We start from the raw sequence: 25,041 nt of genomic DNA, 5'->3' as shown, positions 1-25,041 counted from the left end.
TGATATATGATTTCACCTTACTTCTTTTATTATTTGTTGTATTAAAGCTCAATGCCCATTATTCATATTTGGTATTCGACCAAATAGTAAAATATGCTATTCGGCACAGCTCTACAAAAATCTGTCCTGACTGGAGCACAAGCCATTGTTGGTCTGTCTCTGAGACATACTCCACTGCATTCTCTCAGAACAGCTCTTGCAACGAAGCCTGTTGATATGGATCACAGTTGTAAATGTTAAGGGTTCAGAGGGAAATTTAGCCCATGTCTTTTAGCTGCCATATTTTCAGAACCCCCTTCCTTGGTATGAAATTAAGTGCTTACAAGGAAAATGTAAGAAAAAGTCTCAGCTAGAGCCAAATCATAATTTTAAAGTTGTAAAAACTTCTTCCTCCTACGTTGTGTAGTCCTAGAAACATCAGGAACTATATGAACCTTTTGACCATAAAAAGGAACTTCTTTTTTTAAGGGGGGGGGAAAGACTTAAGCACTAAATTTTTTTATCCTCGGCTCTGCTGAACTGCGGGTAATTGAGGAAAGCTTGCTAAGATGCTCTAGAGAAGTCTTCCACTGGAATCAATATGGATAAACCCTGCTTCAGAGCCTTTGGTGCTTAATGAATAGAATGTGCAGAGGCAGCTGACTGCATTAGTGGTGAGCATACGATTCTGGATTCTGATGTGATTCACTAGGCCAGGGGTTCCCAAATCTGTCCTGAGGAAACTCCAGCCAGTCAAGTTTTCAGGATATCTACAATGAATATGCATGAGATAGATGTGCATACCAAGGAGGCAGTGCATGCAAATCGACCTCAACAGTATATATTGTGGATATCCTGAAAATCTGACTGGCTGGGATTCCCCCAGGACAGGTTTGGGAATCACTGTACAAGACACACCAGAATCCTATGTTGAGAGTTTCAGTACTGGTATAGGGGTTTATTTGAGAGTAGTTGAAGATTCCAGCGCAACAAGAGCCACACCCAGGATCTTGTCTCCTTGTTTTCAATTCCTTCCTGTAGAGCCTCTTTCTCGGCTATAAATTCCTGTCTTTTAAAGAGAGCCTATTTATGGAGATGAAGTGGCTTCTGTTCTTCTGGTCATTTAAAAAACCCCTGTATTGGCACATTCTCAGAAATACAGGCATAATGAGAATATTCAGTGACATTGTGGTCAGACACTAGACACCAAAAGAAATGATGAAAGTCCTTGAAGATATTATTCATCCATATATGTACTACTTGTTACTACTGGGAGAGTATGAGGCATATTTTCAAAGCGGCATATTTTCAAAGCACTTAGCCTACCAAAGTTCCATAGAAACCTATGGAACTTAGCCTCCCAAAGTGCTTTGAAAATATGCCTCTATGTCATGGAAAAAACAGTTGGCAAGTCTGAACTCAATTTTTGCAATGGGGGGGGGGGGGGGGGTGACCCTCGACTTTTTCTCTGTTCTTCTGAGGAGAATTAAAGAGAGGGGCCATGAGTAGCAGCTTGTAGGAGAAAAAAAGACAGACAGGGGTGATCTTTCATGTTCCCGTTTCTCTTCTCTTAACCTCTTTCCCTCACTTCCCATTTCCACACCTCACACATTATCGTTACATAGGGCTCTTATAATTTTAATTAACTTCCTATAGCAAAAGAAACTATGAGAGCGGAACATTGAGACACTAATTGTAGACGTGCAAAGTGATTAAAGAAATTCTGGTGACTAGTGGACTATATAAGGGAAGTGGTGGGTCAGGGCTTTCAGGACACAGTGTCTCCTATCCCATGACTTTTTAATTTTACCTTGAGTCTCTCTTGATGAACTTAGTCAAAAGTGTTCTGAAAATCTAGATACACTACATAAACTGGCTCACCGTAATCCACGTTATTCACGCCTTTAAGGAAATGAAGCGAATTAGTGAGGCAAGACTTCCCTTGGCTGAACCCATGCTGACTCTGTCATTTGCACTGAGAGGTTGCATAATCTTCAGTTTCTAGTTTGTCAATATAAGTATTTCAAAGTAAGTAGTAGTTTGTAAAAGCTGTCAAAATATAGCACTTGTGGAAAAGACATATAAAGGATCCAGGCCTACCCTGGCACAGTTTAATTTTCCAACTGAAGATTTTGGGATCTGAACCTGCAATCTCTGGCTCCCAACCAATTACTCTATTGCTGAGGTAAGGAGCCTTATATGTGTTAGTAGGAAAGCCAATCTTCTTTCACCAAGATTATAATTATTATAAAATTTGCTAGATTGTCTTTGCATATGGACAGCAAAGAAATTTACAAACAAATTGATTTTAAAGATGGGGAAAGAGGACAAGTGATAAAGGACAAAGGAGAAAACAGAACAGGATCACCACTGATGGCCTGAGTTTCTCTGTATATATAAAAAAAAATCCAAGTAGTTATTTATCCAGTTCGCAAAGAAAACTTGTTTAAACTTTTTTTGCAACCAAATTCATCCATCAGCTATATAGCATTACAGTGAAGCATCTTTCAGATCAACAATACCTAATGCTTGTTCTATAATTACTGTTGAAAATCTCACTCAGTCTAATATGCAATACAATTCCTGTCCATGGTCTTAGTTTTCATTTCTGATTGATAAAAATACCTTAGATATTTCTTGATACCTTTGTATTATGTTCATATTCTGTTTTGTAAAAATTACATAGCATAAACAATTCAATTAAAGTAAGAATTTTTTCATGGATCAACGAAACACACAGTACCCTTTCAACACAAAACACAAGTATAGCAATATTTGAAAAGTAATTAGGAATAAGAAACAAAGTCTTAATTGTCTAAGAGGATCTTTTATTAAAGTGCGCTAAAAATCAGCTTGCACTAAACGCGGAGATGCCCATTATATTCCTATGGGTGACTCTGAGTTTAGCACCAGCTGATTTTTAGCACAAGATAAAAACGTCAGTGCACCTTAGCAAAAGGCCCCCTAAGTCTTCGTGCCCTTCGTCATACCAAACCCGAATTAGCTGTTTCCAACAACTTCCTTAACAAAGTCCATAATTAGTTAAAAGAGACTACCTGTTTCCAATCATAGTAGTTGAGTTATTTTAAATACTCCTGTATGATGAATCAAGCTATTTCTATTGATAACCTATTGCATGAAGCAAATCTGAAGTAAAGGTCTAAACATGCTGAACAGTGATTATAGGGGGCAGAAATATGTTAATGGGGATTAGATCAAAGATGAAAGGGAATGGAAGGCTGAGGAAGGAGTGAGATGGGGAATGGGAGAGCTAATGGGTAAGAGTAGGAGATAGAATTTGATAGGTAGCTGAAAAGTATAAAGAAGGAGAAGGATGAGCAAGGATGAAATTTGTGAACAGAGGCAGTAAAGAAAAAAAGAGAATGGAACACGATAGGAGAGAGGTGAAAATACAAATGGACAACAGCCACTTGAAGGAGAATTAGCAGAGGACAGACAGGAAAGCAGAAAAGAGAAATTGGAACCAACATGTTGGAAAAATAAAATGCCCAGATAATAAAGGTAGACAAAAGCATTTTATTTTTAATTTATTATCTGAAATATGTTAGCTTTGGGAAATGTACATAGCAGATGTTATTGTATTATGTTCACCAGAAAAGGAAATATATTTCCCTTTTTATTTCTCCAGTGTTACAGTACATGCTGTTTAACTTTTTGGGGGTCCCAGTTCAATTTGTCTCTACATATTTTTATTTCTAATTTGTGACCCTTTGTTCTGTACTTGGTGAATGTATGCCAATGGGAAAGTACTGGCAGGGAGGAAAAAGGCCCTGACCCTTGCTGTAGCATGTGGGGATCCCCAAGAATCACCAGCTGAGGATCTCCTCCAAAGCTAGCCAGAACTCTGTTCTACCAAGCTCTGCAGTTGGCAGAAGCATCTTTGAGCCACTATCAACTACGCATGCGCAAGTAGTTGGCATCGGTGGCTCATGGATGTTTCTGCCATCTGCCATGCTTGGTAAAAGAAAGTTCTGGCCACCTTCAAATGAAGTCTTCAACTGACAGACCTTAGGGATCCTCACTAACTAAAGTGGAATTAGAAAAGGTACAGAGAAGGGTGATGAAAATGATAAAGGGGATGGGACGACTTCCCTATGAGGAAAGGCTAAAGCGGCTGGGGCTCTTCAGCTTGGAGAAAAGACGGCTAAGGGGAGATATGATAGAGGTCTATAAAATAATGAGTGGAGTGGAACGGGTAGACGTGAAGCGTCTGTTTACACGTTCCAAAAATAGTAGGACTAGGGGGCATTCAATGAAGTTACAAAGTAGTAAATTTAGATCGAATCGGAGAAAACTTTACTTCACTCAACGTTTAATTAAACTCTGGAATTTGTTGCCAGAGAATGTGGTAGAGTTTAAAAAAGGTTTGGACAGCGTCCTAAAGGAAAAGTTCATAGACCATTATTAAATTGGACTTGGGGAAAGCATAAAATGTTTTGTACTTTTTTGGGATTTTGCCAGGTATTTGTGACCTGGATTGGCCACTGTTGGAAACAGGATGCTGGGCTTGATGGATCTTTGGTTTGTCCCAGAATGGCAATACTTATGTACTTATGTATTTTGAGCTGGGAGGTGTCGGGGAAGGGGTGGAGAGCAGGGGAGGGTGGAGGCTGACAGAAAATTTTGTGCCCACCCAGTTTGAGCTTCAGCCAAAATCGGCTGTTTGGCTATGCCACTGGTAAGTAGCCACAGATTAAGGAAACTGCTGAGGCCTATGATTACTTTAAAATAACTACAGAAGACTGGCTGAGACTAAACAAAAATGTTGACATTTCAAGAATTTGTGGTTTATTGTTTGCTCCACAAACAAAGCTTTTATGGGATGGTGGCAAAAAGGAAGCTACTGTTGCAGAAAAGTCATATAATGTGCTGCATAACATTTGGAAAGAAATTTAAGGGAGATTGCATGGAACTCTTTGGTCTTTGGCCATAACATAAATGGGCTAAACACTACAAACTTTGCCTGAACTCAAGTAAAACCGAGCTTCTCTGGGTCCCTAACAAAAGTGGACAAATACCTGACATCAAAATCTCTTTTGGGAAGTACAAACTCCCCCTCAATTCACAAGTAAGGAACCTTGGAATACAGTTTGAATCCAACACTTAGTCTGATTCCCTAAATCCAAGCAACCTTCGAGAGCTGCTTCTACAATTTGCGACAACTACGATGCCTCTCTCCTTATACTGAGAAGGCAAATCTTATTTTAGTTGTGCATGCCATAATAACATCAAGACTGGATTACTGTAATACACTCTACACTGGTCTAACTACAAAGGGTCTGCACTGGCTGCAATTGATTCAGAATGCAGTAGCAAGACTAATAGAAGGTTGCAAGCGATGTGACCACATCACACCATTTTTGCAAAAACTTCAATAGCTACCAGTACAGGGCTAAATTTAAGAATCTGTCTAATCTTCAAGGCCCTCAAAGGAAATGGTCCTGAATACTTGATCACCCTCTACACACCTCCAAGGACACTAAGGTCCTCCCAAAGAGTATCCCTAACCAAACTCTCTCCAAAAGACATTACACAATGTGATACCCGCAAGCGAGTCTTCTCTGGAGTAGTCCCCACACTCTGGAATGCACTCCTTGAAAGGTTCCGCTTAACACAAGACTATCTCTACTTCAGGAAGCAGGGGAAAACTTGGCTCTCCAACCAGGCCTTTAATGGAAGAAGTAACTAACTTGTTAGTCTCACACACATACACACACAGAGTGACATGGGCTGCACATACTGCAGCAGGACAATGTTTATCCACTCCTATCCTAGCTGAGATACTCTCTCTGAACTCATGTGCAACTCTCTTTAAATCAGTCCCCTTATTTTCTAACTCTTTTTACTCTCTTACCTATCTATATGTTCCAACTTTACTTATAACCTACACTATTAAAATACTATATTACATATTGTGCTAATGTTGCAAGCAGTATACTATGCCATACTTTGTATTATTTGAATATTTTTACTGCTGGAATTTTCTAGTGTTTATGTTTGATTTATTCTTACTGTACACCACCTTGAGTGAACTCCTTCAAAAAGGTGGTAAATAAATCCTAATAAATAAAGAAAACAAAGAACACATCACCTTACTTACACCCTCATTATAGTAAAGAATGGTTGTGGAAGTTATTTCGTGGGTATGCTTTGTAGGAACAGGAAGGCTTGAGAAGATCGAGGGAAAGAAGATTGGTGCAAAGTATAGGCAGATATTGGAGGAAAATTTGTTCAGCTTTCCATAAGACAATGACCCAAACTTAAAGCACAAGCAACAGTGGTTTTCAAAAGGAAGAAAGTAAATTTCCATAAATGGTTCAGTCAAAACTCAGACCTCAATTCAACAGAAAACCTGTGATAAGACTCTAGAGCTTGGGAAAAAAAACTACACTATCCTGCTGTGTAAAGCTGTTAGACATTTATCCTAAATAACTAATGGCTGTTATTACTATAAAAAGATTTCCAACAACCACTGGGTCAGGAGATGAGAAGAGTTAAGAATAAGAAACCAAAAGGTTTTGATAGCTTAACAGCTATTTGAATATTCCAATTTTTCTTTCACATTGAAAGTGTAAAGCAGGTTAAATAGCTCAGTAAAACCAACTCCTACTTTAGTGCATTTTGAATTATATCTTTTAGCAAGCAGAATGTGAAAAATATACAAGGCTGTGAATACTTTATTTTATTTTTTATTACATTTTAAAGAAACACAACAAGAAATCTAGCTGTGAAAACTTTTATAGGGCACAGTAAAATAACGTCTAATTCTCATGCAATTACCAGAGAAAGAGAGAGAGAGATCATCCTATCTATTGATATTAGTGTGCCAGCTGCTAGTATTTCGATAATCTTTCTTACCCAACTGCACAACTATAATGTCCTGAGCTACAGAACAGAGCAGGGGCGTAGCTACGGGTGGGCCTGGATGGGCCCAGGCTCACCCAAATCACAACTCAGGCCCACCCAGTCAGCGCTCAGAAAATTGGGCATTTAAAAAACAAAATCTGTGAAGCCGTTTCGCAGGCAGCGCTTCGCGTCTGCCCTGCGTGCATTGAAAAAGAAGGAAATCGCCTCGTCGTCTTCGGGATACAGTGAGGGAAGGCCCGAAGATGACGAGGCGATTTCTTTCTTTTGCAATGCACGCAGGGCAGACGCGAAGCCCTGCCTGCGAAACGGCTTCACAGATTTTTTTTTTTTTTTTTTTTTTAACGGCAGGGTGGTGGCAGGAGAACTAAGAATGGAGGACTGGCCTAGTGGTTAGGGTGGTGAACTTTGGTCCTGGGGAACTGAGTTCAATTCCCACTTCAGGCACAGGCAGCTCCTTGTGACTCTGGGCAAGTCACTTAACCCTCCATTGCCCCATGTAAGCCGCATTGAGCCTGCCATGAGTGGGCAAGCGCAGGGTACAAATGTAACAAAAAAAACAAACAAAAAAAAAAAGAGGGCTGTCGACGTCGATGGAGCTGGTAGTCGGGTGGGGGGGGGGGGGGTCTCAGATGGGAGAATGGGACTGGGGTGGGGGGGTCTCAGATGAGGGGAGGGGAGTCTCAGATGAGGGGAGTCTCAGATGGGGGAGGGGAGGTGGGAGGGTCTCAGATGGGAGGAGGGGAGGGGGGTCTCAGATGGGAGAAGGGGACTGGGGTGGGGAGGGGAGGGGGTCTCAGATGGGAGAAGGGGGCTGGAACTGGGATCTGAGAATGGGCCAGTAGGGAAAATAGGGGCCATGCCTGGGGCTGGTGGGAAAATGGGTCTGGGGCTGAAAAGGGGGCGCCCTAATGCAAGGCAAGTGGATGAAGGGGGCTGGAACTGGGGGCTGAAAAGGAGGGTAGGTGGGATAAGGGGGCTAGCACTGGAACTGGGGGCTGAAAAGGGGAAGGGGCTGAAACTGTGGAGACTGGGGGCTGAAAAGGGGACAGGGAGAAGTGGCTGGGGCTGAAGCTCGGGACTGGTGAGAGAAAAGGGCTGGGGTTGAAACTGGGGGCTGAAAAGGGGACAGGGAGAAGTGGCTGGGAGCTGAATCTCGGGACTGGTGGGAGAAAAGAGCTGGAGCTGAAACTGGGGGCTGAAAAGGGGGGCAGGTGGGATAAGAGGGATGGAACTGGGGGCTGAAAAAAAGGGGCAGAGAGAGGGGGCAGATCCTGGATGGAAGGGGGAGTGAGAGGGAGGGCAGACCCTGGATGGATGGGAGAGGGAGGGCAAATGGTGGATTGAAGGGGCAGAGAGAAAGGGAAGACAGTGGATGGAAGGGATAGAAAGGGCAGACAGTGAATGGAAGGGGGAGAGAGAGAGGGCAGACAGGGGCAGATGGTGGATGGAAGGGGCAGTGATAGAGGGCAGATATGCATGGAAGGGGCAGGGAGAGAGGGCAGACATTGGATGGAGGGGACAGCAGAGAGGGCAGACACTGAATAGCAGAGAAAGAATGAAGACAGATGCTGGATGGGAGGAAGACAGTGAAAAGAAGATGAGGAAAGCAGAAACCAGAGACAACAAACTGTAAATAAATTATATATTTTTATTTTTTTGCTTTAGGATTAAGTAGTATTGTAGCTGTGTTAATAAATGTTTATAATAGAACATGTAAATAAGGTAATCTTTTTATTGGACTAATTTTAATACATTTTGACAAACTTTCGGAGAACAAAGCCCCCTTCCTCAGGTCAGAATAGGATACTGTAACAGCACTATACTGTATTGACCTGAGGAAGAAGGTTTTGGCCTCTTGACAGCTAAATGTTAATAAAATGGTATTATTTTATTTTCTATATTTGTTTTATTTCTATTTGTTAATTTGTAAAGTGGTGATTGGTATGTGTTAGTTTTTTCAAATTTACATCTGCTGTCTTTATATTTTGCACAGTACTAGGTGACATTTTCTGTTTCTGTGGTGTTGCATTGTATGCAGAATCTGGCATCTTGGGGGTTCAGTTTAATGTTTGTGTAAATAGAAAGTTTATGATTACTTATTTTATAGTGGATTAGGGTGTATCTGTGTTTGTGAAAAAGACATGGCTTTCAGTTGGCATTGACTGTGCAGGATCGACGATCTGTACTATTCTGTCTGGTTTCGTTTTACAATAGGTGAATTGACATTCTAGTGCTCACTGTAGTGTTTAAGATGCTTTCCTTTTCCTTGTGTGACTCGTAGAAATGACCGCTTATGGTATGGTACAATTGCTCTATAGGTCCTCAGTGTTTTGTATTCTCGGTATGGTGGTTTTAAGGTTTGCAACATAGATTCCGAATATGTATGTGGTTTATGTTGCTGTAGGACAGCTGTTGGGCAGGCTGTTTATTAAAAATTATTAGGATCCCAAAAAAAAACTACTCACACCTATATATGCATAGTGCCCACCCATATTAGCTCTGGGCCCACCCAAAATGTCAGGTCTGGCTATGCCACTGGAACAGAGACTTTTTCAGGATTTCCAAGAGCTATTTAGGACTATAGATTATTTTCTTTGGATACTTGTCAGCCTCAGATTACTAAGATTATTCACAGGTTGACTGCAAAACTATGGTGCATACTCACATCTCCCAACTTGAGACAGGTGCCCAGGCTATGAATGACATCCTCAGCTAGATCAGAGTGGTCAGAATCCCAAACCAAGCCAATTGTGATAATCTGAGGGGAGTTCATCAGCACACGACGAATACGGATCTTCTCTCCACAATTACTCTGAAAAGTCAAAAATATAAATAAGTCATCTATAAATAAAATATAAACAAGGGGGCAATTCTGTACATGGGCGCCTCTATTTAGGCACCCCAATGCTGTGTGGTAAAAACCTATTCTATATAGGCACCTGGGTGCCTAGACTCTGTTATACCGTGTTTCCCCGAAAATAAGACACTGTCTTATATTAATTTTTGCCCCCCAAAATGTGCTAGGTCTTATTTTCAGGGGCTGTCTTATTTTTCGGGGAAACATCGGGGTTGGCCCGCCCGCCCTCCGTCGCTCGCGGAACTAACCTTAAACGCCTCCTTTCACCTCGCAGCAAGCAGCAGCAGGGCAGGCCACTCCTTCCTTCCGTGTCCTGCCCTCGTCTGACATAACGTCCGCGAGGGCGGGACACGGAAGGAAGGAGAGGTCTGCCCTGCTGCTGCTTGCTGCGAAGGTGAAAGGAGGTGTTTAAGGTTAGTTCCAGGTGGGTGGAGGGGGGGCCCGGCGACCTCGGGTGGTGGGGGGGGCTGCCTTGTTCGGCTCTCGGCGGCCCTGCTTTCAAACAAAAATTTGCTAGGTCTTACTTTTGGGGGAGGCTTTATATCTACCAATTCAGGAAAACCTCTACTAGGTCTTATTTTCGGGGGATGTCTTACTTTTGGGGAAACAGGGTAGAATACTAGCATAACCTGGTATCAGCATGCCTAATATTTATGTACCTGTAGTTACAGCAGCCATAGAGCTGACATTAAGTGTGGGCATCTAAATGTGGCAAGAACATATGTAACTTCCAATATACTGCAAGTTATACCTGTAAGTGGGAGCTCTGCCCATATATACTCCCCCTTGCATTTATGCACTATGCCAATTAGATGCACTGTTACAGAATAGTGCTTAGAAAGAATATTGACATTTGCACGCATATACGTTCACAGTGAATGCATCAATGCCAGTATCCTGTATATTTACACATGAAAAGAACACAAATGCAAGCACCCCATCATAGAATCCCCCTTAAGGTAAGTTTATTGTTGATTCATTAAAAAATTATGTGCTCCTCTTACAATGTCGCACTTGCGATTCCGGTGCAGCAAATGCGACAAAACCTATTCAATTCCTATGGGCTTTGTCGCATTTGCCACACTGGAATTGCTAGTGCGGTTTCGTAAAAGGAGCCCTATATAAGGAGCAAGACAGAAGTCTGTTTAAAACATCAAGGTTCAAAGTTCTGTTTATTTAATTAACTGCTTAAGACAAAACCATTGAAGTGGTGCACAATTACAATAAAACCGCATAGAAAGGGGAAAATACAAATTGTGATAGAAAAGCAATCGGAGTCAGAAACCTCAGTCTGCTATGTCTCCCATGCCCAGCAGCCCTAGCCAGTAGGGCAATTTCATAAATTCCATATATGACACTCAAAACTGTGCAACCAAATTTGGGCATGCACCCAATTTGCATGTGCAATTTAATTGGTAAAGAAGCCAATTAGTGCCAATAACTAGTTACTACTAATCAATTGACGCTAATTGGCATCAATTTAAATTTGCATGCACAACTTTAGGTACCAAGATCTGTGCATAAATTTTACACATGGATCCAAAAAGGGAGCACAGCCATGGGAGGGGACATGGGCGGATCAGGGGCGCTCTTGGAATTTACAGGATAAGGGAGATCAGCATCTAATTTGGGTATGAAAATTTATACCAGGTTTCAGTTGGTGTAAATCCTTGCACCCAAAACTGGACACAAATCCTGGCTCCAAATGCTAGTCTATAAATAGTACCCAAATCTGAGTGCCAGTTATAGAATAGCACTTTAGTGCTAATTTTTATCGGCATCATATGCAGGATTTTGTTCTACATGCTTTTTGAAACAATCTATGGTCACCGGCTTATTTTTTGCTCAGCTCTGAACATTATTGCTTGCATTTGACTCATTGCCATGAGTTAAGCCATTAACTCAGCCCAGAAAATGGTGAAAAAGCCTACTACTTGACATTATGGTAAATCAACCTCTCGCCATGCGTCCCCACTGTCAGACCCTGCCTTGGATTCAGACTCTGCCCATCCTGCTGCAGACTTTGGCTCCACCGCTAAAAGAGGCCTCTCTTGTGCACTTACTAAATATTTAACAGAGTTCCACAACAAAATTAAGGTCATGAGAGATAGAGAAAATTGAAGCGGTGAGTGCTGACCTGTGACAGCTTGGTAGGCGGGTGGAAGGTTTAGAGACTAAGCTTGAAGAGCAGGCAGTGACCTTGACTACAACTCAAACTTCTGTCTCCCGCCTATCAGATAAACATGAGGAGTTATTATATAAAGTTGATGAGAGAATAGAGGGTGCAGAAAGAACCTACGGTATCCTAGAAGGAGGGTAGACTGAGGATTTTCAGCGGCTCTGTCAGCAACTATTCGAGGCTGAACAGCAATCAGTTGCAACTGCCTTGGAGTGGGCTCACTGCGCATTAGCTAAACCACCCAAGGTAAAAAGCGCTTTTTTCCGGAAAAAAATGGCCATGTGCTAAGCCAAGGCATTGGTACACAGTCATTTCATGGGGGAACCCTTACCACATCCTATTTAGGAGGCGGTAGGGGCTCCAGCAGTAATCAGGCAGTGATTGCTTCTGGGCACACCCCCTGCACTAGCAAATACAGAAGTATTTTCTAGCGCCATAATCACAGTGCACCAGAAGCTGGAACTATCGCCGGGCTCCTGAACGAGCCCAGCGGTAGAGTCGATTTGGCGCACAGCAACATAGTAGTATGGCTACCACCGCTTTGTAAAAGGGCCCCTTTGTTATGCTGATAAGGAACTGCTGTTGCATCATGTTCATCAAAGTGCTCAGCTTTCTTCTAATGAAGTCGTCTCTGTTTATTAGGATGTATCCATGTTTATACTACAGCAGAGAACTATGAGGCCACTGTAGATAATAAACACAGTTATGCACCCTGGAGTACAGTCAAAGGGCAAAGGCCATAAATTGTGAGGCACAGGAACTTATGATCTGATATGATATGCTTAAGGGTAAACAGGCTTGGGAAAGGAGGAAGCATAAACAAACATGAGAATGTGGTCTAGCAGGTGAGGGAAACCAGATAGTTTTGAAAAAAGACCAGATGATCCCGAGTAAGATAACTTGCTGAAGCCTTATAAATCATTGTTAAATACAAGTGTATAAAAATAGCTATTTCAGTTCAGTATGTTGGCGTGATAGATACAGAGAGCATATGTATGCAGTAGTTCTATCCTCCCATGAGAAAATATTAATTGTATCTATACTTGGTAAGTAAATAAATTACTTTTCTCATAAGCGGCGGCCTCGGACTTTTATCACTACAAATTGTGGGTAACTGGTATATGAAGATTTGGAGACGTGGTAAAAAGATCTAAGCATTTACACTGAATTAATTCACCAGCCCTGTTGGGCTTTCCCATTCACTCTTTGTTTTGCTGTGGCTGGAAAACTGCATCAGGTACACACACTGTCTGCTGTCTGGAAGGCTCTACACAAAGCAGGCCTTACTACAACTTCACTTTCGCCATCTTCAGTGGCTTCTGCAGCGCAAGCTAGTCTGCACACTGGCAGATGGTCTCTGGGGGCAATAGGAGGTGATGGGCTCTTCTGAAGAACCAGATTAAGATGTTTTGCTTATGACTTTGCTTAGAATCACTGGGGATCCACAGACTGGGGAATCCTCTTTTGGAACTGTTCTACAATAGACTTATGTCAGATTCTGTTTTGTGCTCGGGATGGCGAGGTAATGTGGAGACTGTCATTTGGCAGGATGTCTCACATCCTCCTCATTCCCATTCAGAGTCCCCTGGAGCTGATGAAATGGTGACGGTTATGTATTGATTGGATTGGGGTGGATGGAGTTGTGGCAAGAAGGGGAAATTCTTGTTCTGTTGGGGGGTGGAGGTTGGGTCAAGTTGGTGGGATTTGGATACTTACTGCTTTTGCATTGCCAGAAACACGGGAGGGTTTATGGCATTATTTTTCTTTCATTTATGTGTGTGCTGATTTAACTGTTATGCCCTTAAATGTAAAGGTTTAAAGTAACCTAAAAAGCAGCAATTGATGTATAAAGATTTGTTAACTGTTAAACTAAAAGTTCTATTTATGTTAAAAGGGAACATGAATATTTACTTAGACATTCTCAGTTTCCAAATGACTCCTATGCTTCTGAAGTGGTGGAGACTAAGAAGTGGGGTGAAGCTATTATGTTACATAGCTCTCTTCAGGTTCAGACCCAGCAGATTACAAAGGACCCTGAAGTCACTAAATTTTTCTTAATCTCCTCCAGGACCATAATACTATTATCCTAGCCTCTACATATGCCTCATATGAGGGTCACCTTGCATTTTTTTCTCGGCTGAGAGCACGCTTATTAGAGTTTGTTATACGGAGGTTAATTATAGAGGAATTTCGAAAGCACTATATCAGCTAGTTGAGGGGTTAGGACTCTGACGTTTTGCGCCTACTAGAGATTAAACTTTTTTTCTTTCACTCTCATGGGACCTACTCCAGGCTTGATTACATATTCCTGTATCGGACTCTTCTAGATGTGGGGGAGACCCTCGCATATTGGGCTGATAACTTTGTTAGACCATGCCCCTTTGTGGGATAGGGCCCCAGCTTTGCAAAAGGAGGAGAGAGACAAGCACTGGGCATTTAATAATGCTCTTTTAATGGTGGAGGACATTTGTAAGGGATGTAGAGATACTGTCTACACTTATCTCAAGCTGAATGCCTTGAAGGCAGAGTATAGAGGGTATTTCCTTACAAAAGCTAGTCAGTGAACTCGCCTTTGCATTCAAATTGCACAACGAATTGCACAGATTACCCACTTAGAAGCCTGTAACAAATTAATGGGATCTACCAGGGTCCTCAGAGAACTCCAAGCAGCTAGACTGCATCTTAATAGCTTGCATAGTGATAAACTGGAGTTTGTGAATGCTAGGCTTAAGCTTAAACACTATGAACACAGTAATAAAGTAGGCAGGCTCCTGGCTGGTAAACTTCACAGGCTAAATTCGGACAGAAGTATTTTAAAGGTAAAAGGGTCTGATGGTAGTAGTACAACTAAATCTTCTGCTATGATGGAGCAGTATAAACTTTTTTTTACCAAGCCCTATAAACTAAGGATCAAAATATTCAAGACCAGGAGATAGAATTATCTAGCCCACCTTGAGCTGCCAACACTGAATTGAGAGAAGCAAGTTAGCCTGGAAGGGGCCATTACAGCTCAAGATATTTTCAAGGTGATCAAGGCCTTAGCCTTCACAAGAACCATGGTTTGGATGGCTTATCGGGTGAATTTTTTAAAGGGTTTTGCAGTGGAATTGTCACCTTTATTAGCTGATATTTTTAATTTGATTAGTGATGGGGAGGCTCTTCTTACATCCTTGTCTGATGGTTGGACAGCTGTTATTCCGAAATCAGATAAAGACAGAATGGAGTGCACCTTCTACTGTCCAATTTCAGCGCTCAACATAGATGTAAACATTTTGGCAAAAGTCTTGGCAAATTGTCTTTCCACTGTTTTCCTAACCTGATTCATCCAGACCAAACAGGGTTTATTCCTAAGCGTCAAGCTATGAACAATGCTCACAGGACTGTGGATCTGATTTACCTAAGTCAACAAAATGAAACACCTTTGTGTCTTCTTGGCCTGGATGCCGAGAAAGCATTTGATCAGGTCTACTATCCTTTTATGGGAATTGTGTTGGAGGCGTTTAGGCGGGACTGTATTTCAGAGGGTGGATCCAAGCATCATGATTTTTGTATTGGATATAGAGCATTTTGCCTCAGCTTGGGAAGAAATTGATTTTAAAGTTGCATTATTTGCGGACGATGTCTCTGACTCTCACACAAGCATTGGTTTCCTTACTCAACCTGTTGAGAGAGATTGCAGCATAATCCGCAGTCTCTGAATTTCAGGTTAATATGTCCTAAATCGAAGGCATGCTTACTAGCATGTCTAGGGAGAAATCAGATGCTCTGAAAACCTCCTTTTAAATGGGTTGAGAAGCGACTCTTATCTTGGGGTAACCTTAACCAAAGAATACACTGATCTTTTTTCTAACCACCCAACCTTAATACAAGAGATGGGACACGTTAGATTTGTCCTGGTTTGGTAGAATAGCTGCACTGAAAATGAATGCTGTCCCCTGTATGATGTGTCTATTCCAGGTTCTTCTATTGCGCTTGCCCATAATGTATTTGTCTAAGTTACAGGGCAGATTAATTAAATTTATTTGGAATAATAAATGTCCTCAGCTGCCTCAGTCCTTCCTTTAACAAGATAAGAAGTGTGGGGTTTCAAGTACCAAATTTAGTTTGGTATTACAGGTCTGCGCAGGCTAGGGCTGCTGTCAGCATTATCCATAAAAATATGGATTCAATTTTAAAAATCATTACTAGATGCCAAAAACTGCACCATTTAATGAGGCTCTCTCGTCATCTGCAAGGTTTACCTTTGACTTTGTGCCCTTCAATACTGTCTACTTTCCATTTTTGAGATTCCCTTTGTCTTGATGTTGATCATCTTCTTTCTCGCTACACGCCTAGTACAATGCTCTATTTTCGCTGGGACTCAAGGGCTTGTCTACTTGGGGACAGCTGTTTGACAATGGGATTTTTGTCTCATTTGTTACTTATCAACTTTCCCAACAAAACTCAACTTAAACATTTTCTTTCCACTAGGGCTAGTAAAAGTAAAGTGCTGTGGGAGGAGTCCTTTTTTGGAGGATATATGTCAAGACTTTAGAGGCACAGAGAACTCATTTCCTGTCTTTATCGACATTTGGGGAATGGTTTGAGGCCACACCGTTTACACTGCCTGAACTGGGAGAAAGAACTAGGGGTTTAATATCAAGAGCATGTGTGAGATTATCTTGAAGAAAGTCTTGCCAAAGAGCTCTTTGACTGTTAATATCAGGGGAAATGGGATTAAGGTTTTATATCATTGGTATCTTGCACCTGTACGACGTCATCATATTATTCTAGCAGACTCCACTGGCTGTTGGAGGAACTGTGGTGAAACTGGTACAATGGGCCATATCTGGTGGAACTGAAAAAAAGATAACTGCATACTGGCAAGCTGTTCAATATCAGTTACAGTACGACATCCTTTACAAGGGGATCCTGGAATTTTCTTGCTTAGTAGAACAACTTCAAGCTTGACTCAGCATCAATCTAAGTTGGTTGAACATGCTTTGAATGTGGCTCGCTTGACATTGGCTAGCTACTGGAAGACAACATTACCACCATCGTTGATCAAATGGCTTACTAAACTTTAGTATATTTGCAATATAGAGTGCCTGCTTGCTGAGCAGAGGCACGCTTTATGGACATGGGGAAAAATATGTCTTCCCTTTGAGGCATATTTTCAAAGCACTTAGCCTTCCAAAGTTCCATAGGTTTCTATGGAACTTTGGAAGGCTAAGTGCTTTGAAAATATGCCTTTAGTGTCTCATTGTTCTTATTGACTTACTTTCCTTCTATACCTATTGGTACTTTGTTTTTTACTCTTGTGGTTATTTAGAATTACGTATTTGATGGATTGCATAGGGGGTGGTAGGGTTATTACATATAGCAAATGGAAGTTCTTAAATGACTAGAGGTGAACGTTTATTTGGATTTTCTTTGCCATATCCCTTTCTAGGGGTTTTGCTAATGTTGCATGACCTGTTTCATTGTGTGTTATTTGCTGTGGTTTTGTGCATTTTATGTGTTATATATTGCTACCTCTATTTCTATATGCTTTATTTTGGGATTTCAATAAAGATCTCTAAAATTACAAAACAATTCAAAAATGTATAATTTGATTAATGTCACCACTATCCCCAGCTGACCAGAGGAAGAAGCAAAAGCTGCTATCCTTTTATTTATTTATTGCATTTGTATCCCACATTTTCCCACCTATTTGCAGGCTCAATGTGGCTTACAGAGTTTTGTTATGACATAGTCATTCCAGGATATCAGATACAATTAGTAATGTACAACGATTAAGTAAGGGAAGAGAGAAGGAAGGTGTTAGGCAGGATAGTATAGAAGGTGGGCTTTGATTACTGGGTAGATTGGTGAGGTAGTTTTGAAAGGTTATGGGTTCTCTTTGTAGGCCTTGTTGAAGAGATGTGTCTTCAGAGATTTGCAAAAGTTAGTTATTTCATCAATGGTTTTCAGGGCTGCAGGTAGTGCATTCCACAACTGCGTGCTCATGTAAGAGAAGGTGGTGGCGTGTGTCAGCTTGTATTTTAGTCCTTTACAGCTGGGGAAGTGCAGATTGAGAAATTTGCGGGCTGATCTTATGGCGTTTCTGGGAGGCAGGTCCACAACGTTTAGCATGTAGATTAGGGCATCTGAGTGAATGATTTTGTGTACAATCGAGCATTTCTTGAACGCAATGCATTCCTTGAGTGGGAGCCAGTGAAGTTTCTCTCTTAGGGGTTTGCACTTTCATATTTAGTTTTTCCAAATATGAGTCTGGCTGCGGTATTCTGGGCTATTTGGAGTTTTTTGATAGTCTGTTCTTTGCAGCCAGCATACAGTGCGTTGCAGTAGTCCAGATGGCTTATTACCATTGATTGTACTAGGGTACGGAAGATGTATCTCGGGAAGAAAGGTTTTACTCTTTTGAGTTTCCACATGGAGTGGAACATCTCTTTCGTCGTATTCTTCACGTGGCCATCGAGTGTGAGGTTTCGATCAATGGTAACTCCAAGAATTTTCAGATTTTGTGAGACAGGAAGAGAACAATATGGTGTGGTTATGGTGGAGTAATTGTTTGTGTTGTGTTGGGAAGTGAGTACAAGGCATTGTGTTTTTTCTGCGTTGAGTTTTAGCTGGAATGCATCCGCCCAGGAGTGCATGATTTGGAGGCTTTGGTTGATTTCGTTGGTGATTTCGTTTAGATCATGTTTGAACGGGATGTAAATCGTGACATCGTCTGCATATATGTAGGGGTTGAGGTTTTGATTGGCTAGAAGTTTGGCTAAAGTTATCATCATTAGGTTGAAGAGAGTTGGTGAGAGTGGGGATCCTTGGGGAACTCCACATTCAGGTATCCATGGGGGTGATATTTCCGTGTTTGTTGTTACTTGGTATGATCTTGTGGTCAGGAATCCTTTGAGCCATTTGAGAACTGTACCTCCTACTCCGAAGTATTCTAGTATATGTATTAGTATTCCATGATTAACCATGTCGAAGGCGCTGGACATGTTGAATTGTAGGAGGAGTATGTTGTTACCAGTTGCTATTGCTTGTTTGAATGAGTTCATTGCGGACACTAGTACAGTTTCGGTGCTGTGTCTTGACCGAAATCCTGATTGAGACTCATGCAGAATTGAGTGTTTATTTAGGTATTCAGCGAGTTGTTTTGTCACTATGTCCTCCATGAGTCTGGTTATGAGCGGAATAGATGCTACTGGGCAATAATTGGTTAGGCCCATTGTACTTTCCTTAGCATCTTTTAGCAGCGGAGTAAGTAGGATGTTTCCTTTATCCGTGGGAAAGAGACCATTTTGAAGCCTGTGGTTTACATGATTCGTGAGGTCTTTTTTTAATTGTTTGGGGGCGGATCTTATTAGGCTAGTAGGGCAAATGTCTAATTTGCGTTGTGACTTGGCGCATTTTCCAAGCCATTGTGAGATTTCATCTGACGATATCGTATCAAAGTTGGTCAATGATCGATCTGCTGGGCATTCCCCAGGTTTTGGGTCTAGACATTCAAGGATATTTGTGTATTCAGTGATGTTGGTAGGTATCATGAGTCGGAGCGTTATAATTTTTTCTTTGAAGTAGTTCGCAAGGTTGGTTGCGGATGGGGTGTCTGTATTATTAGAGGTGACCGGTGTAGTATTTCTAATCTTCTGACCTGTGTTTTTAGTTCTTTCAATTCTTCATTAAACCATGGTATTGAGTTTTTTCTATGTGAGGTTCTGGTTTGAAATGGTGCTATGTTGTCTAGTACTGTTCTGCATCTGTTGTCCCATTCTTGGAGAAATTGGGGCGAGTCTGTAGGTGTTATCCATTCGTCGGTATAGAATTGTTGCCAGCATGTTAGTGGGTCTATTTAGCCTCTCGTAGTATATGTTTTTTGTTCTTGTTTTTGTTGTGCCTTTTTTGTTCTCCAGCGGAGGGTAAGGTTTGCTTTGTAGTGATCGGACCATGGCGTGGCTGTCCATTTTGTATCTGTAAGTGTGAGGTTAGGTTCTGATGAGAATTTGTGGGTGATATCTAGTATGTGTCCTTTGTTATGGGTGGGTTGCATGTTTGGCCAGTGGAGGTCCCATAGTTGGAGGAAGTCCTTGCATTCACGTACATTGCTTGAGTTAGTATTTTCAAGGTGAAGATTGATGTCTCCTGCTATGAGAAGGTCCTGGTTGGAAACGCAAGTATTCGATATGAAATCCATAAAGTGCATTTGTGACTCTTGCCACTTGCCCGGTGGTCTGTAAAATAGGATTGTGTTTAGGTGATCACGTAGGTTGGGGTGGTTAATTCTGACTGAGGCTATTTCAAGTTGGGGAAGCATAGATTCTGCTGTTGTTGTGACTGTGAATTGAGATTTATAAATTATTGCTATGCCTCCTCCTCTTTTTCCTTCTCTTGTCCAGTGGGTAATTTTGTATCCTGGAGGACAGATCTTTGGAGTCATGGATCCAAGTTTCGCTAATAAGTAGGAAATCAAGATGGTCTGCAGTAATCCAGTCGGTTATTATTGTGGTTTTATTAACTGCTGATCTGGCATTAATGTAACCTATTTGTATTAGTTGGTGGTGTTCAGTTGGGTTCGGGGTAGTGGCAATTTCTATCAGTTGTCTGTCTTCTTGATATGTGAGTTTAAGTTCTTTCTTTCCTTTCTGTTGATGGTGTCCATGGATAGTAGGTTTTTCTTGGCCTTTTTTGATTTTTTTGGATAGTCATGTTTTGTATGGGTTGCGTGAGTGGTTTGTGAATTGTGGGACTATTGTTGTCTGTGCTAGGGATTATGAGTGCATGTTGGATTAGGGTGAGACAATAATTAGGAGTAGTTTACTGGAGTTCATATCAGTGTTAGTTTGTGTATTAATTTTTGTGTTTAGAGTGTTAGAGGATTCGGTTATCAAATCGGAATACTATTGCTTTAAGGTTTAAAAGGCAGATTACAGTTCTAGATGCTGTAGGCAAATTACAGTTCTAGATATAGTATCATGTTATGAGATGCAAATTACAGGCATTTAAAGCTAATTACAGTTCTAGATGCAAATTACAGGCATTTAAAGCAGTTCTAGATGCAAATTACAGGCATTTAAAGCAAATTACAGTTCTAGATGTCTATCATGCTATGAGATGCATGATAGGCATTTAAGAAGCATTTATCAGATTACAGTTCTTGTTTCAGAATGATATTGTGAAATGTTTAGCTAACATTTACATTACAGTTCTGAATGCCGTATGATGCTATGAAATGAGAGTAAGCATATACAAACATTAGTAGATTGCAGGTCTTGCTACAGTATGGTGCTGTAAGCTGCATAATATTAGCAGATTGCAGGTCTTGCTACATTATGGTGTTGTAAGCTTCATAACAAACATTTATAAGAAATTTAAAAGGCGTTTTTTAAAATGAAAACACCAAATCATATACTTAATATATTAGCTAACAAATTAGAAACAAACCGAAAGAACTGTGGAGGCAGTAATCAAAATCCCTTCCCTGCTCTCCGCTGCCTTGATCTCCGTCCGCTCGTCTCGCTGGTCAGCGGGAGCGATGTCTGGTCTCCGTTTGTTCGTTTCGGGTCGGAAGATTGGTTTCCACCTCTGATGTAACCCCACCAGCAGCCTTGCCATGTCGTTTCGCGTCGCCGGCGACAAGGGACTCAGTCTGGCCTTCTTCTGGAAGGCGTCCCGCGAGCCTCACGTGAGGATGACCCGGACGTCCTTCCTCCCAATCGGCGGCAAGTCTGGAGAAGCGTGGGCACTCCTGGCAGGCCGAGACCCTTCAGTCACCGTGCAGCACACCGGGCCCCTTCCAGGCAGTTTTCCACTCGGGCGGTGCATACCGATGTTGCTCTTGGCCTCGCGACCATCAGCCTGACCCCTGGTTGCTTGTCTGATGCTCCCGTTCCAGGCTCCTTCTCGGTTGGTCCCCGGATCAACCGCTCCGTGCTCTTCTGGTTAGTGGGTCTCCTTCTGTCGGCCGCCTGGTTGGGCTCGCCGCTGGCCGCGTGGGCTAGGTTGGTTGTAAGTTGTGCTTGGGGTGGCCGTCCGAAGCTGTGATACACAACTACGGCACACCTCTGTTACTTTCTTGTTGTTAGTCCCTCAGTTCGCTCTGCGGCTGTGGTACGGAGGGTTAGACCGGTATGGGAGCGCTCTTGATCCGGGAGCTCCTCACCGGTGCTTCTGTTCGTCGGCCATCTTATTATCCTTCTGGACAAATTTGTATTACAACTGTCTCTCTCTCAGAAGCACATTAATAATTTCTTTGTTATGAGCTTTGGTATTATGATTTATAACTATCTTATTTCAATTTCGATGGAAGTATACCTTTTTGATGCTCTATCACTATGCAGGTGTCATACACCCTGCTAGAAATTATGCCAAATGTCTTTGTAAGTGACCAAGTGGGAAGACAAGAAAGGAAAGTATATCTGTGGTTCACATGAAATCTATAATTGTAGATAGGCTGGGTGGAATAAATAAGATTAAAATGGACTTAAAATATGCAAAGAACTGTACTTTTATTTAAAAATTCAGAAATTGAAAAGGTGAAACACTGTTTTGAATGGTTAAGTAAACTAGGAGGACTTGTATCCTGCTGTCCACAGGGAACACCTGTAGCAGGTGTCCTTTGTAGGTAGCAGAATACAAGTCCTCACAGTATGGGTATCATCAATGATTCAGCCTTTTTGGGAAAGCTTCTTCAGCTTAATATGCACTAGAAACTTCTGAGTCACGTCACACACATGCAAACTACTTCCTGCCTGCCACTATCACACAGGTCTATCTCAGTATTCTATTCAACTTGAGCAAAATACAGCTCCTTGGGGCGGTGGGAAGGTAGGTGAGTATTTGTATCTTGTAGTCCACGGAGAACACCTGTTATAGGTAAAGTTTATCATTTATCAGAAAGTTTTTTATACTGCCAGGTTAAATGTGATCATGGCAGCTTACAAAATAAAGTAACTTGGCTTTCTCAATGGATAAACTAGATAGCCTGGGAATATGAGGCTGTATGTATGAATATACTCACTGGACAGTTCCGAAGGTCTCCCATGGTACTAGCCTTCTGTAGTAGCTCCCCAAACATATCAGGAGTAGGTTTCTCTCGCCTCTCTAGCATACAAATTGCCTGATTGCTGCATGGTATTCATTTTTTTTTTTTTGGGGGGGGGGGGGGGAGGTGAGATGGGATTTAAAGGGAACAAAGGAATGAAAGGAAAGGAAGAATTAAAAACAAAAGAAAAAAGTTAAAGAAACACATAGCTGAAATGTGTAGCATTATCAAGGTTGTTTGTAGATTGCCATGACCCATATTTAAGATAAGAAATGCAGACTGGAGAACTTTGAGCACATTGTTCTAACTCCCAGAGGAAAAGATCTTCTCTTAGAAACTAATCCTTTCACATGCTGTACTTGAGCATTGCCTGTATGCCCTCTAAATGTAACAAAATTATTTGTACTGCTCAATAAATTTAGTTGCTAAAAATGTTCTACTCATCTCATCATAAATCAGACATGCAGTAAAAGGCATTTAAAGAAAGGTGATGATGGGTGACAATGTATACAAAAGGGAGCAAAAAGATTTGTTATTTGTAATAGAAACTATCAGGTATCTCAGTTTCAATTATCTTACTTATTCGTATCAGAGGTTAAGGGAACAGAAGACACATACTTGAAAAGGAAGCTTTACTTCCTTTCTGTTCTTTTCACCAGCTAAAGCAAAGCCCATGTGCAGTAATTCTCTGATATGAAAATCTAAAATTAACTCTAACTGTAGCTGGAGGATAACAGTAAAGAAGTGTGGAATCCCTGGAGAGCCAGACTCGATTACTTACCACTTCTGTTCAAATTTAGATTAGTCAGACTTAAGATCTCTGAGGAAGAAATTTTATAACTTAACTATTTACCCATTATGGCATTATATATAGTGACAGCCCTCTATCAATAAAGCAGATTATTTAATTTCCCCATGAAGGCTAAAAACATCAACATCTAAGCACCTTTTCTAGCCCAGGCTCACACTTTTTGAACCTATGGTTTCAATACATTTTAATCCTGATAAGATGGAGAACTAACAGATCTACTACTGTACTAAAAATGCGTGTCAATGCAAAATTAATATATGCATTAGTAAATATATTACGATTTCAATAACTTGTAATTTCTCATCAAGCCAAAACTTACCAGAGTGCAGTGGTAGAGATATAATGCACCATCTGGATGAAAGGTAGTGGGTCAGATGTAGCACCACAACTGGAACAAACACACTTTAAGCCGAAAAGAAAAAAAAATGTTAAATTCAAAGTCCATAGCAACTCTACCAAAATCTGTGCCCCTACCTCTGACTTCATTGTCGCACTTAGCTACTCCATAGCGTAAAACTAGGAGGAACAAGACACTTCTGTTGCCTTTGTTTCACAACCTACCACTGATCAAATAACCTCTAAAGCAGTGGTTCCCATACCAGATCCTGGAGGCACCCCAACCAGTCAGCTTTTCAGGAAATCCACAATGAATATTCATGATAGATTTGTCTGAGGTGGAGACAGTGCATGCAAATTTCTCCCATAAATATTCATTGTGAATGTTCTGAAAACCTGACTGGCTGGGGTGCTTCCAGGACCAGGTTTGGGAACCACTGCTAAAGAGAACAACAACATGCTGAAATTTTGCAAAATCATGCTGTAGAATCAATCAGAAAGAACTTTCTCGTTTCATACCTTAAAATGAAACTCTATAAAGGTAATCCCAGGGAACTCTCAAATCAATCTCTTTAATGGTGTTCCACACCAGTCCTCAAATTTCAGTGATTCCCCATATGTAAATCAGATCAGTGGTGTACCCACAACTGGGTCTGTGTCTTAGTTCAAAGTGGTAACGCAATGGGTCAGTGTAGCTGACCTCCAGCCGCCAGTAGCCCCCATGCATGCTCAGTTCATGCACATGAACTGAACAAGCACAGGGTGGGGGGGCATCAGCATTGGCAGCCGGAAGCACTCTGCCAAACACCCTGGGTTTGAGACAGTTCGGGGGTGGGGGGGGGCAGAGAGGACTCTTCAGCTTACAGGGTTTCAGGATCCCTGCCAGCCAAGGTATTTTTTTACCACTGGGGGGGGCATAGATATTAACAGCGAAATAACATTAAAGGGCACAGACAGGATAA

General features: G+C 41.5%; 1 protein-coding gene across 9 annotated transcripts in view; it reads right to left on the bottom strand.

Annotated features, from left to right (window-relative positions):
* Positions 1-25,041, bottom strand: part of USP54 (ubiquitin specific peptidase 54) — a 479,705-nt gene that overhangs the window by 196,699 nt on the left and 257,965 nt on the right. For all 9 annotated transcript variants that reach the window (XM_030203404.1, XM_030203402.1, XM_030203407.1 and 6 more), the window contains 3 exons: positions 24,063-24,145; positions 22,909-23,014; positions 9,533-9,679 (listed from right to left, as the gene is read on the bottom strand). In XM_030203404.1, coding sequence (XP_030059264.1) covers positions 9,533-9,679; positions 22,909-23,014; positions 24,063-24,145 — 336 coding nt within the window. The remainder of the gene's footprint in view (positions 1-9,532; positions 9,680-22,908; positions 23,015-24,062; positions 24,146-25,041) is intronic.

Source organism: Microcaecilia unicolor, chromosome 5 (assembly GCF_901765095.1).
Source record: "Microcaecilia unicolor chromosome 5, aMicUni1.1, whole genome shotgun sequence".
NCBI lineage: Eukaryota > Metazoa > Chordata > Amphibia > Gymnophiona > Siphonopidae > Microcaecilia > Microcaecilia unicolor.
This window is presented reverse-complemented; position numbering and strand designations above follow the sequence as displayed.